This window comes from Lontra canadensis, unplaced genomic scaffold (assembly GCF_010015895.1).
Source record: "Lontra canadensis isolate GAN:19392208 unplaced genomic scaffold, GSC_riverotter_1.0 scaffold19, whole genome shotgun sequence".
Classification (NCBI taxonomy): Eukaryota; Metazoa; Chordata; class Mammalia; order Carnivora; family Mustelidae; genus Lontra; species Lontra canadensis.
Window position 1 is genome coordinate 14637534 of NW_022631013.1, and position 12510 is coordinate 14650043.

At 53.5% G+C, this 12510-nt stretch overlaps 1 protein-coding gene across 6 annotated transcripts in view; it reads right to left on the reverse strand.

Annotated features, from left to right (window-relative positions):
* Nucleotides 1-1103: 1103 nt before the first annotated feature.
* The window catches only part of TBC1D2 (TBC1 domain family member 2), a 50572-nt gene continuing 39165 nt past the window's right edge, over nt 1104-12510 (reverse strand). For 5 of the 6 annotated variants that reach the window (XM_032860684.1, XM_032860685.1, XM_032860683.1 and 2 more), the window contains 6 exons: nt 10835-11013; nt 9267-9743; nt 5147-5267; nt 2943-3128; nt 2060-2181; nt 1104-1434 (listed from right to left, as the gene is read on the reverse strand). In XM_032860684.1, the coding sequence (XP_032716575.1) occupies nt 1227-1434; nt 2060-2181; nt 2943-3128; nt 5147-5267; nt 9267-9743; nt 10835-11013 (1293 nt within the window). In that variant the 3' untranslated portion in view covers nt 1104-1226. Of the gene's footprint in view, nt 1435-2059; nt 2182-2942; nt 3129-3578; nt 3702-5146; nt 5268-9266; nt 9744-10834; nt 11014-12510 lie in introns of those variants that run through there. The other variant, XM_032860687.1, reaches the window with a different exon arrangement.

Sequence of the window (12510 nt, forward strand, 5' to 3'; positions counted from 1 at the left end):
CTCTGAACGTCTCTTCCCCAGAGCTCTGTGGGGGCACGGTGTCAGGGAACTGGGTGTCTGGTGCGCCAACGCCTCAAAGTCCCAAGTAATAGGTGTGGTCTTCCCAGCCCTGGACAGAAACCTCAGATCAGAACTGGAAGTTCCCATGCCAGAATCCCCCAGCCCTAGTCCTTCCTGCCGAAGACAAGACAACCCTCAGCCAAGGGTTCGCTGAGAAATGAGCAGCCAAAATCACTTGTGCAGCCTTGACCCCCGCCTTGAGGGGAACAGGGAGGCCTCCGACTGCTGAGGAAGGGTCCAGAAGAGCCCAGAAGAACTGAAACCGAGTTCCTGCACACAGTGGGTGCCAAAAGAGCCAGTCCAGACTTGGCGAGAGGCTGTAGCTCTGTCCCTCTCACCACCTTTTCCTCACCCTCAAGCCACTCGCTTTTCAGAGAGGAGGGGACTCTTCTTGCCTGGGCCCGTGAAGCTGGCAGAGGGAGATCAGGCGTCTGGCACCTGACCCAGGGCTCTCTACCCAACCCCGACACCAAGTTCCTCTTGGTGTGGGCAGGAGTTTTTCCCTCAGAATCCCTCTTCCCAAAACGGGCTGTGAATGGAAAGGAGTGCATAGGTGCAAGGCTCAGGAAATGGGCTTCAGTGGACGGGAGCTGGGCCTGGGACACAAGCAGAACCAGCACTGGAGAGGTGCCATGGCCCAGGAGGACACCCCTGAAATGCACAGGGCCCTTGCTCCCGCACAGGGGGCGGGCCCTGCAGAGACACCCACAGAAACAGAACTCAGGGATGTCCCAGGCTGGGAAGGCCCTAGTGATGGGACACCCTGGGGCCCTGGGCCTACCCAGGAGGAGCTGGTGACTAGGAATCATTCAAATTCCAAAGCTTGTCAGCTATTTCCAACATTTGCATTTTTTTATATAGACAAAACTTAGAGAATGTTCAGGTTACCCTATAAGACAGCATTCTTGCTTGTCTGTGTGCTAAAGTGCTCTGTGGAAGAAGAGAGAAAGGGGTGGCATCCCTGGGTATGTGCTCATGAGTCCCAACCAGTGGCTTCGCAGCAGACAATGTTCTGATGGGGAGACTGAGGCCGAGAGAGGGGAAGGGACTTGCCCAGTGTCACATGGTGCTGGGGCTCATGGGCCAGACCCGTGTTCCATGGCCATCCTCCTTGGGGCCTGACAGCCAAAGGGGAGAAAGGGCTTTGGAAAGGGCAGGTGGCCAAGTCAGGCCTCCCCCTCCCCCTCGTCCTCACTGGCGCAACCCCCTGGCACCGCTGGGCCTTGGGAGTTCCGAGTCTCCAAGTACTCGGCCTTCAGCTGTTCCAGCTCACGAAGCTCAGCCTCCAGCCGCTCCCGGTGGGCCGTCCGCAGCTGCCGCAGCTGCTTCATAGGGAAAGGGTTCATGTCGTTGAAGGCGATGTGCATCAGCTTCCTGGGGGGAGAGCACAGTTAGTCCAAAGCCAGGGCCCCGCTGAGTCTGCATTCACTGGGCCTTCCCGGGCACCCTGCCATTCGTTCTGTCCATGTGGCCGAGGCTCACCTTCCAGGAAGAAAATAGTGGATAAGACGACGACTCCCACCCAAAGTGATGTGTACTGAGGCGGGAAGAAGCTTAGGGCTATGGGAGTTCTAACTCAGTAAGAAAAGGTTTATCAGGGAAGGCTTCTTGGAAGAGGTGACATGTGAGTGGAGTTTTAAAGAACGAGTAGGGGTTGGCCTGGCAGCGCTAGAGGTGACAGGGAGGTGTTCTAAGTAGAAGAAAGTGCAAGGCCAAAATCCCAGAGGCTGGTGTCGAGCCAGGAACTCAAATAATTGTTTGGCAGGGAAGGGTGGGAAAGAAATGAAACTGCCTAGAGGCTTGAAAGCCACGGTAAAGGGCGGACAGACCACAGGGCAGTGGGATGTCCCTAAAGGTTTCTAAGCTGTAACGGAGAATCAGTATCACTAACAAGTCTCCATTCAGCGAACACCTGCCCACCCTCGGCTATGGGTCCTGGGGTGCGTGTGGGTGGTGGGAGTGCCGGGTAGGCAGGGCCGGGGCGGAAGTGGGCTCTCACTGGCTGTTGCAAATGGTCCTGGTGAAGAAGCGCAGGTACTGGTAGATCTCCAGGGCATCTTGCAGTCTCAGGATCTCCTCCTCATTGTACTTGAAAATGGCCAAGGCATAGCGAAATATCACCTGGGGGGCAAAGTGGGGGTTCAGGTGGGGCACGAGGGGTGGGGCCAGGGCAGGTAATCCCCAGGGGGAGGAAAACCCCCATACCCAGAGGTTGAAAGCTTGGGTGCGGGGTGGCTGAGGGGCAGGGGCAGACAGTGCAGTGTGGAACCTGGGCATGGGGATTGAGTCCTGGCTCTGTCCTGCCTTGTCGCAGGGCCTTGGTTGAGGTACTACCCTGTTGGACCTAATGGGGGAAATACTGTCTTTACATGGGGTCAAAGAGAGTAAAGCAGGAGTCCAACAGAGTAACAGATCTGAAGGTGCTCTGTACACTGCGGTACGTTATCAACCACCATGGGGAAACTGGGGTGGTCACAGGGAGGCCTGCCCTGGGTCTCCTAGAAAGTAAGAGGCAAAGCTGGGACCCTATCCACAGGTCAGACTCCCAATAGGGGGCTCAGTCCAAACAGGAGGAAGAGAAGGAGGGGCCCGGGTGACTGGATAGGCAGTGGAGAGAACAGGGATGGGCCTTCTGGATCATGGCCATGCCTCTTCCCTAGGGAAAGGAAATTCCCCCAACTTTAAGACACATCTTCAGAGGCAGAACCACCCCTTCTCCTTCGGTGCAAAGCACTTTAGTTTACAAAGCCACGCTCCCGCAGAGGCCCTCAACAGCTCTGCCAGGGGAGGACTGTCTTCCCATTCTCCAGGGCGGAAGGGAGACCCAGAGGGCTGCAGGGCTTTGCTCAGGACTGTCCTGCTCACCCCTGGCAGGGCCCCACCTTGGTGCCCTCATATAGGAAGGCGTCCCAGACCCGGAGAAGGATGTTGCTGATGAGACTGTCTGCAAAGACCACGAGGAACCAGTTGAAGGTGAGGAAGGAGAGATCCACGCGGTGCTGCCCCAGGTGAGCCATCAGCCTGGGCAGTTTCTCCAAGAGGAGGTCCTGGAGCACCCGATGATCCACCTGGGAGCCAGAGAGAGAGGGCTTGTCGGGGGCCACCCTAGAGAAGGGGCTGCCTCCCTCCCTGCCTGGCCTTCCCACTCAGTCCTGGAGTTAAGTGCCCCAACTCCCACCGCCACCCCGGACCCCACCACCCCCAGCCCCAGGCAGCACAGAGTGCCTAGAGGAGCTGGGGCCTCCCATGGCCAGGAGACAGGCACAGCGACACAGCCCCCTGCTGTTCCCAGCACAGGCTGGCAGTCTTCTGGGCTGGAGCATTGGGCTCTGGGCTGGAGGTCTCTGTGGGCTAACTTCTTAGTGGTGTTTTGGCCCATTTACCCTCCTGAACCCGAAGCCAAGCAGGAGTTCAGACTTGTATCGGCTGACACCATGGCCCCTTCTGTACCTCCATTTTGGGCCTGACATAAAAGCTGCGCACTGCACCCAGCTCAAGACCAAGGGTGATTCACTGACCCTAAGATGTCACAGAACCTGCCGAAGGAGTCACAGATTTACTGACGTGATGTCTGGATTTATTTCAAGATCACCAAAGCAGGAGGAGTGGGTGGGAGTAGAGTTGGAACAGCAGTTGGGTGCCTGGGTTGATAATTATTCAAACTGGGTGATAGATACATGGAGGTTCGTATATGATTTTCTCTATTTTTTTGTACATTCAAAGTTTTCTACACAAAAAAATGAGGAAAAAACTCTCCAACAACCCCACACCACTACACTGGTTATACAACACACCTCAATTTTGGAGATATTAAAGCATGACCATAAAATATGGAACATTTCCCAGCCTGCCTTGCAGTGAGAGGTGCCATGTGACATAGTTCTGACCAATAAGGTGTAAGCAGCACCTGCCAGGTGGGAGAGCTGTGGGAAGTGGAGCCCATGCCCGCCTCGCACCCTCTGCTTCTTCCAGCCTGAACCACGGCCACAGTGGCAGCTGTCCTGTGACCCTGAGTGGGGGGCTGAAAGCAGTATGTGAGTGATGGCAGAGCAGTGTGCTTGAAGGGGACTTCAGCTTCGTCATTCTCAGGGAAATGGGCCACCCCTTGAGCCACCATGAGGTTGGGCCTCCCTTTCTGTTTCATCACCTATTCCCTGGCAACTCCTCAGTCTCGATCTCCGGCCCTGACCTTCCTCCTTCACATTGGTCACCCACATGTCCGCTGACCTTCCTGCCCAGGTGGGTGTCCCACAGGGGCAATCAGTGTTGGGCGATCATAACAGGAGAGGAACAGGGTGGGTGGGCAGGAAGTGACTTGGTAGGTTCGGGGTGGGAAGTGAGAAAGTCCCCTCTGCATGGCGTGTCTGCACAAAGCAGACAGCGTGGGAGCACCAGGGCCCCGGTGAGGGGCGAAGTGAGAGAGGATATGGGAGATCGGAAATGGTTTCGCATTTACACCGGTCAACAAGCCCAAGAAGAAGTACTCCCACCCCAAAGCAGACAAACTGGGGGTTCAGAGCAGGGAGGCCACAAGGCCATGCAGTTGGCCAGGGGAGGGGTGGGCTCTGGATCTAGCTGCACCTGACTCTAGGGCTGGCTGGGGCTCAGAGTGAGAGGGCAGCGAGGATGGAGGCAGCCGTGCTTCTCGGGAGGCTTTGATGAGCGTGTGCAGAGACTCAGGCTCCCACCCTGAGCCCCACTTCCACCCACCTGACCTCGGTTTTGAAATTCTTTACTGGCAAAAAGCAAGAGATTCTAGATTGTCTTCTCCTCCCCCTGCCAAGAAACCATTTCTGAAAAGAACAAAACAAAAACACAACCCCCCCAAACCATTTCTCACGACCTAGTGTCACCACTGGAATAACAACAATCTACGCCGTGGGCAGGGCCCCCACAAGTCTAAATCCCATCAGCTCACCCGAACTGCCCATGGGTCCGGGGCAGAGGTTACTGTCCCCTTGAGCAGAGGGAGAAATGGAAGCCTACGAGCTTCCTGACTCTTCTGAGATTCACTGGCTTGAAGGAACTACTCCAGGGGCACCAACCCGTGTGACCTCTAAGTCCTGGCCATCCCTGCCCTGCTCACCTGGGATGATGTCAGTGTCTTGCTATAGTAATCAGCCGGCATGATGGTCTCCACAATGGCCACCAGACACCAGAAGGCACTCTCCTCCTCCTCCAGGACGAGCAGAGCGATGGCCGCCAGTCTGGAATGGGAGGAAAGGAGGCCTGGGGTGATGTGTAGAAGCAGCAGCTAGGCAGAGGGTGGCAGAGGTAGACCTCTGGTCCAACCCAACTCCCTAACCAGGCTATTGTTCCAGCACCTGGGGTGAGATGAATGTGCTTTGGGGGAGGACTACAGAGGGGGTTTCTGGAGCAATGGGGGGATCTGAGTCTCTAAGGAAGGGTTCTGGAGTCCCATTACCTAGGTATGAATTCTGGCTCTGCTGCTTCCTGGCTGGGTGATCCTGGGCAAGTTCCTAAACTTCTCTGAGGCTCAACCTCCTCATAATAATCACGGGACTGTTATGAGGATGAATGAAGTTAGCACGAGATAAATGCCCTGCTTAAAAACTGACACTAATGAGTGCTTTATGAATGTGAGCTGTCCTCATTTAATAGCCACAGGCTTTGAGACCTTGACAAGTGTGTTAACCTCTCTGAGCCTTATTTTCATCATCTGTGAAGTGAGATTAACAATCTCTACCTCCCAGGGCTGTGTGGCATTTGGAGTGAGAAGGCAGACTTACAGTGCCTTGCTAACTATCTGGCATATAGCAGAAGCTCAATACACAGAATTCTTTCTCTCCTTTGCTTCCTGAACTCCCCCCAAAGTTATCAAAAGGCTCTATTGAGATCACGGTAAGAAAGTAAGAAACCCACAGGGCTGAGCAGGGATGTCGGCCTAGAGGAAGTATTGTTTTCTCTACTTCTCCCATCTTTCCTGGCAGATCTCACCTACAGTCAATCCAGAAACACATTTCCCAAGATGCAGTGGTCTCTCAAGATGCTAGGTGAACACAAGGTCCCAAATTCAAAAAATGTTTGGGAAATGCTACGTACTCTAGCCCCCTTTTAGAGGCTGATGATATACAACATCTTCCTAAAAGCCTCTGAGAAATTCTGCAGTGACAAAACCCTATGTGACTCTAACCCAAGTCTGTCCAGTGGAGCTAGGGAGCCCCTTTTGTATAGTGTACCCACTGAACATCCTTAGGGAGATGCCACCTTATAGTAGTGTGAAGCCTCACACTCTTGCTGGGCTTAAAGAACACATTTCATTGTCCAGCTAGTTTTCCTTCTCTGGACTCTTACTAGACTGGATTCATGATGTCCAATCTCAGTTCTGAGTTTCACACTGTTTAAAGAAACAGGGTCAATTCTCCAAAGGAAAAAGAAACCCCTTTTCTCTCCCCAGTACATTGGGAAGGAATTTCTTTCCACTCTGGCTAAAATATCTGTACAAACCCTCCTGAGTCTGAGCTGAGTGGAGGAAAGGAAGAGTCACAGGTTTTTTGGGCAACAGGGAGCTCTCCCCTCTCAAAGTTGGGGAAGTGGGTCTTCTGAGGTCATTTAGTTCCAGGATAGCAAATGTGTGAAACACTGGCCACCACTCTCTCTTGTCTATGTCCAGGGAAGACGTAACTAATCATTGTGCTCTTTCCCCTGACTCTGGAGGCTGCCTCAGAAACTCATAAGACAGGGCTCCAGGCAGGTGCTTCCTACTGGTCATCCCCGGTCTAGATAAACTTATTGCAGATAGGAAGACCGAGTCCTGGAAAGTAGAACTCACTTGCTCAGGGTCACAGGGTCAGTTTAGCAGAGTGGAGATAGAACCCAGGGCTCCCCAAGTCCAGCCTGGTGTTTTCCCCACCCCACCCCATCCCACTGGAGCCTCGGGACGTGCTCAGTCCAGGAGCTGGATGCAGACACCAGCACAGACTTCTGCACACATTGAAAGGTCAGTAGAGCGAGGCTGCTGGTACAAACCAGGGCCTACCAACTGCTCAGGGCTGCAGCCAGACTCCAACCTAAGGCATCCAGGCTCAAGTCGGTCTGCAAAGGAGGTAGTGTGGTGATGTGGGAAAGAAACAGCTATTTCTAATGCACTCCACTTATATTTTAAAGAGAATTGGCTTTAAAGTTTTTGCCCTAAATTAGCACTGTATCATTACTATGATCTCTGTCACCCTATAAACAGGATGATCTGAAAGACAAAATAAAATAAAATAAAATAAAATAAAATAAAATAGAACTAAACAGGCTGGGGACACCTGGGTGGCTCAGTAGGCTAAGCGGCTGCTTTTGGCTCAGGTCATGATCCCAGACTCCTGGGATCGAGTCCCACAACGGGTTCCTTGCTCAGCGGGGAGCCTGTTTCTCCCTCTGCCTCTGCCTGCCACTCTGCCTGCTTGTGCTCTTGCTCTCTCTCTCTCTGACAAATAAATAAAATCTTAAAAAAAAAAAAAAGAAACAGGCTGATTTGTTGCAGGGTCCTAGGGACACCATGGATGCTGTCCTACTGGCTGCCACTAGATGGCGGCTCTCAGACAAGTGAAAGGGGCCCGCCCGCAGGGTGGGGTTTAAAGGGCTCCACTCTCCACGGGTGAAGGGGCTCCTCCCATTATAAGTAACTTTCGATTTTAAGCAATAATATGAATATTTGCCTAAACATCAATTATCAGTTAAAAGAAGCATTCAGAGAAACAGTTAAAGAAATAATCCTGGGTGTCACCCCCCTCCATCTGTTTTTCCTACATGCCCCTCCATAGCCTTCATGCTGCCTTTTTCCACACAGGGAGAAACTTCTTTCCTTCTGGGATGTTCACCTCAAGACCCTTCCCGCTACAGGATTTCCCTCTGCCCCTCCATCTTAGATTAGCTGTGTTGTATATATGCTCAATTTCACCCAATTTATGCTGGAAATCAGGCTCGAAAATCTCTACCCTTAGGAATCATTCAGATTTGAGCAGGGACTCTCTGAATGTTTATTCTGTGTTAAATAAATGTCACACACTGCCTCTGGGGGTGGGGGCAGAATGTCTTATGTAAATTTCACTTGAGTATATGTGTGTTTAAATTGAACTGAGTCAAAACTTGCTTTAGAGAATATCTGAAATTATGTAATCCCTATCGAGACAGCTGGGGGGCATCCATGAGAGTCCTGAAGTACTGGAGGGGGCAGCCCTAGCAGGTGACCCCACCTCACCTCCACTCCCAAACCCTTCCATCCTACTGTTGGACCAGAAGCAGAAATGAATCCAGGCTGGGTCAATCACATTCCTTCCTTTGGGAATTTCGACCTGGAACATGAGAGTATTGACCAGTGGGAAGATTTGCTGAAAAGGCTCCAGACTCTGGGGCTGAGGTCTCCATTCTGACAGCCTCGAGGGGCCCTAAATGTCCAAAGAATGGCAGACAGAGGCTGGTCTGCTGAGAAAAGGAAGCAGACATGTAGAGCGAGTGAGGCCAGAGATGAAGCGGCCCCATGTGGGGCTACAGAGCAGGACTGTAGTGCTGCACAGCCTGGGGGACTTGTCCCCACAGCACCCCTGGGGTTGTGTAGTGCTGTGGCCTGCAGGAGAGAGGAGATGGCTTGGTTTCAAATGACCATCTGGTCTTGTCCTCTACTATCTTTCTTTCTTTCTTTTTGTTTTAAGATTTTATTTATTTGACAGGGAGAGACACAGTGGGAGAGGGAACACAAGCAGGGGGAGTGGGAATGGGAGAAGCAGGCCCCTCACAGAGCAGGACGCTGGGATCATGACCTGAGCTGAGGGCAGACGCTTAATGACCGAGCCACCCAGGTGCCCTGTTGTCCTCTATTTTCTTTTCCTGGCTTTTATGAACTTCTGCTGTGACATTTACCAATTCTCTTTTTCTTGGGCTCCCTCGAATGGGTTTTGTTTAAAGTAAATGATCCTTGACCCAGACAGTTCTGCACTATGCGAGCTGAGCTGTGCACTACAGAATTCCAGGGGACTGTTCACAAGGCTGTCTGTATGAGTGGCACCACCCTGAACACGAGCCAAAGGAGAGAGCAAAGCATGAGGAGCCCCTCCATCTTGAACATGTCCATGTTGTCCCCATCTGTATGGTAGGAATCAAGCCTCCTGGACTCACCTCTCCAGGTTCTTGGGAGGCTTCAAAGAGACAGAGGGGTGCTGTAAAGAATCTTGTGCCCTCTCTAGGGCTTTAATGCTTACCTGTTTAGGCCCTGGCAGTAGCCGATGGTGGGGTTCTGCCAGGAGAAGGCCAGCAGCACCCGGCGTAGCTTGTCGGGGAAGCTGGAGGTGGGACAGGTGAAGTGCTTGTTGTTGGGGAAAGTCCGGTTCAGGTCCAGTTCGATCTGGCGGGCGGCAGGGTGCTTGCGGACCTGGCCCTGGCTCAGTAGCGCCTGGTAGCGGCCGGGGCTCTGCAGATGCCGGACGCGGAGGTGGACCAGCCACTTCCAGACACGCGGCCGGTGCTCTCGGGGCACACCTGCCCGCAGCAGCTGCTTGAGCTCGGCCGAGGGCGCAAGATCACCCAGGGCAGCCCAGCGCTCCCGCAGCGGCCGCTCCACGGCATCATGGGCCAGCAGGTAGTGGGAGTGCACCTCCAGCGCCTGGATCTTGGCCAGCAGCTTCAGGTCTTCCATCTCGTAGTTGGGCACCGTCAGGAAGCCATACTCATCATACTCACTGCCAGCAAAAGCCTATGTTAGCAGCACCTTGCAGAGCCCTTTCCTGGACAAGGGGCAGGACAAGGGGGGCCCAAGGGGGGACCCCAGGCAAGCTTCCTGCCTGGGTTTCACTGTGGCTTAGCCATGTAGCTTTGGGCGGGTCACTTCGGTTCTCTGAGCTTCAGTTTGCTCATCTTTACAATGGGTAGAAGAATTCCTGCTCTGCCTCATGAAGACCCGTTGATATCTTCTGTTGTAAAATGCTTGGGGCCTAGGCAGTGCCTGGTGCACAGTAAGAGCATAGTAAGTGCATCTGTGCAAATAGAAAGGATCCTCTTATTACTCCATGAGGCCTTAGGCTCAAGGAGTCTAGCACTGCCAATACAGAATCCCACATTCTCAGAGAGTAAGATGGATGGGGAACAGGCAGCAGCAGTGACAAGCAAGATGGGAGAACTGGGGGTCCATTCCAGATGGCCTTTCGCTGAGTTCACAGTTCTTTGCCCTCACTGTGTGCTCTGCATGTGCTGTCTCATCAAATCCGATCCCGCAAAGCGGGGATCTTAGCCCACACCTGATGGAGGCTGAATATGTGGCCCAGAAAGGTAAAGTGACTTGTCCAAGATCACATAATGAGAGAGCCCGGTCTGGCTCCAAAGCCTGGGCTCCTTCCCCTGGGCCACCCAGCCTCCGGGGGCCCTTGGATCCCACCCACAGCCCCTTCTGTTATATTTAACTGCCCCTGCTCACGTGTTCAGCAAGGACCTGGCTCAGGGAAGGCAAAGGGCTCCTCTCCCCTCCTCCCCTCTCTGACAAGCACCTCAGGGAGGCAGCCTGGGGAAGCAGAAAAAATGGTGCTCTCAGGGGTAGACCCAGGTCAGCCGCACGAACAGGCTGTGTGGCCTTGGGCAAGGGGTGGCCCCCTCTGAGCCTGCATCACCCCAACTGTAATATGGGGCTCATGCCAAGAGCATGCTTGTTTATCTGAAGATATGAGAAAGTAAGGGGAGTGCAGGGCTTGCATGTGATCAGCAGGAGCCAGCACCAGGGCGGCCGGGTCCCCTCAGGTCACGTAGACCAAGAGCCGCCCTCGCTGGCTGCCGGGCTCACCTGACGGGGCTCAGCTCCACGCCTTCGGCCGAGGCCTCCCTGGCTTCGCACCGCAGCGCCTCCTGAATGAGCTGCCTGAGCAGCTCGGCGCACTCGCCCCCCGAGGCCTCCTGCAGCCTCCGCAGCCCGGCCAGGTACTTGCTCTCCACCTGGCAGTTCTTGGCTTGAAGGTAGGCACACTGCGGAGGGCGGGGAGCGGCTGTCAGGCCATCTGCTTGGCGCCCCCTCCCGCCCCCCACGAGGCCTGAGCAGCTGCAGGCAGCAAAGCCCTTCTCCAGCGGCACCTCCCACCCTGTTCCCACCCCCAGCCCATCACCTAAGGGAAAGGAGATGGGCCCCAAACCCAGGGGTTTATAGCAAGGCACAAGCAGCTCCAGGCCGGACAGCCAGGCCCAGGGCTGCAGGTGGATTCCAAAGAAAGAGGGGAGAGGTGGGCTGGGGCAGTGTGGGTTCTTGCCGGGGACTGCAAGTCCCATCCTGCTTCAGCCACTGCTGGCTGGGGGGCCTTCGGCAAGTTGCTTAACCTCTCTGTGCCTCAGCTTCTTCATCTAAACCATGGAAATAATAGAGCCTGCCCCAGGACTCTGGTGAGGATTAGGCGAGCGGCTGTGTGTGAACCCCTCCCAGGGCACCTGGCCTAGAGCAGCTCTCTGCAGTGCTACTACTGAGCAGTGCCTAGGAGAGGGCCACGAGGCTCTGGCCACCGCCCTGCCCCTTCTGCTTCTGCAGTCTCCGCTCTCTCCATTTCTCCAGCACACCACCTCCCTCCCACCCGTGGCCTTCCTGTGTACTCCCTGCCCCCGTTTTGAACTTCTGTATTTCTCTTTCCATAAGCTGGGTGTGCTGAGCAAGTCAGGTCATTTTCCTGGGCCCACTTTCCTTCTGTGTAAGCCGGACAGGAAAAGTTGGCCTCCGTGCATGGCCGTGACCTCCAGACCAGCCTGGCTCCTGTCTCGTCCTGGGGTGGCAGAGGGCGAACCTCTGGGCCATGGCTGCCATTCTGCTGCACTCCTGCCCAGGGTTACCGTCTCCAAACGTTGGCTGAGCCCCAGCTTCAGGCCATCACACTGCTTTTGCCGCATCCCCTAAGTTTTGGCATGTTATGTTTTCTTTTTCTTTGGCTTTTAAGTATTTTCTAATTTCTCTTGTAATTTCCTCTTTGACTCATCGTTGAAAAGTGTGTTGCTCAATTTCCACAAGTTTGTGAATTTTCCAGTTTTGCTTCTGTTATTGATTTCTAACTTCATCCTGTGGCAGTTGGAGAAGATACTTAGCATGGTATCTATCTTTTAAAATCTACTGAGACAGAATTTGTGGCCCAACATATGGCTTGCCCTGGAAAATGTCCCATACACACTTGAGGAAAATATGTGTGCTATTGTCACTGGGTAGTGTTCTGTGCTATGCCTGTTGGATCCAGTTGGTTGACTGTGTTGTTCAAGGCCTCTAGTTCCTTACTTATTTTCTGTCTGGTTGTTTTAACCATTAATGAGTGGGGATACTAAAATGTCCAACTATTATCATAGAATTATCTACTTCTCCCTTCAGTTCTGTCCTTTTTCGCTTCGTATATTTTGCTGGTCTGTCATCAGTTGTGTAAATGTTTATGACTTGTATCTTTTCACTGTATTGAACCTTTTATTAACATATAATGTCTTTTGTGGTCCTTCGTAACT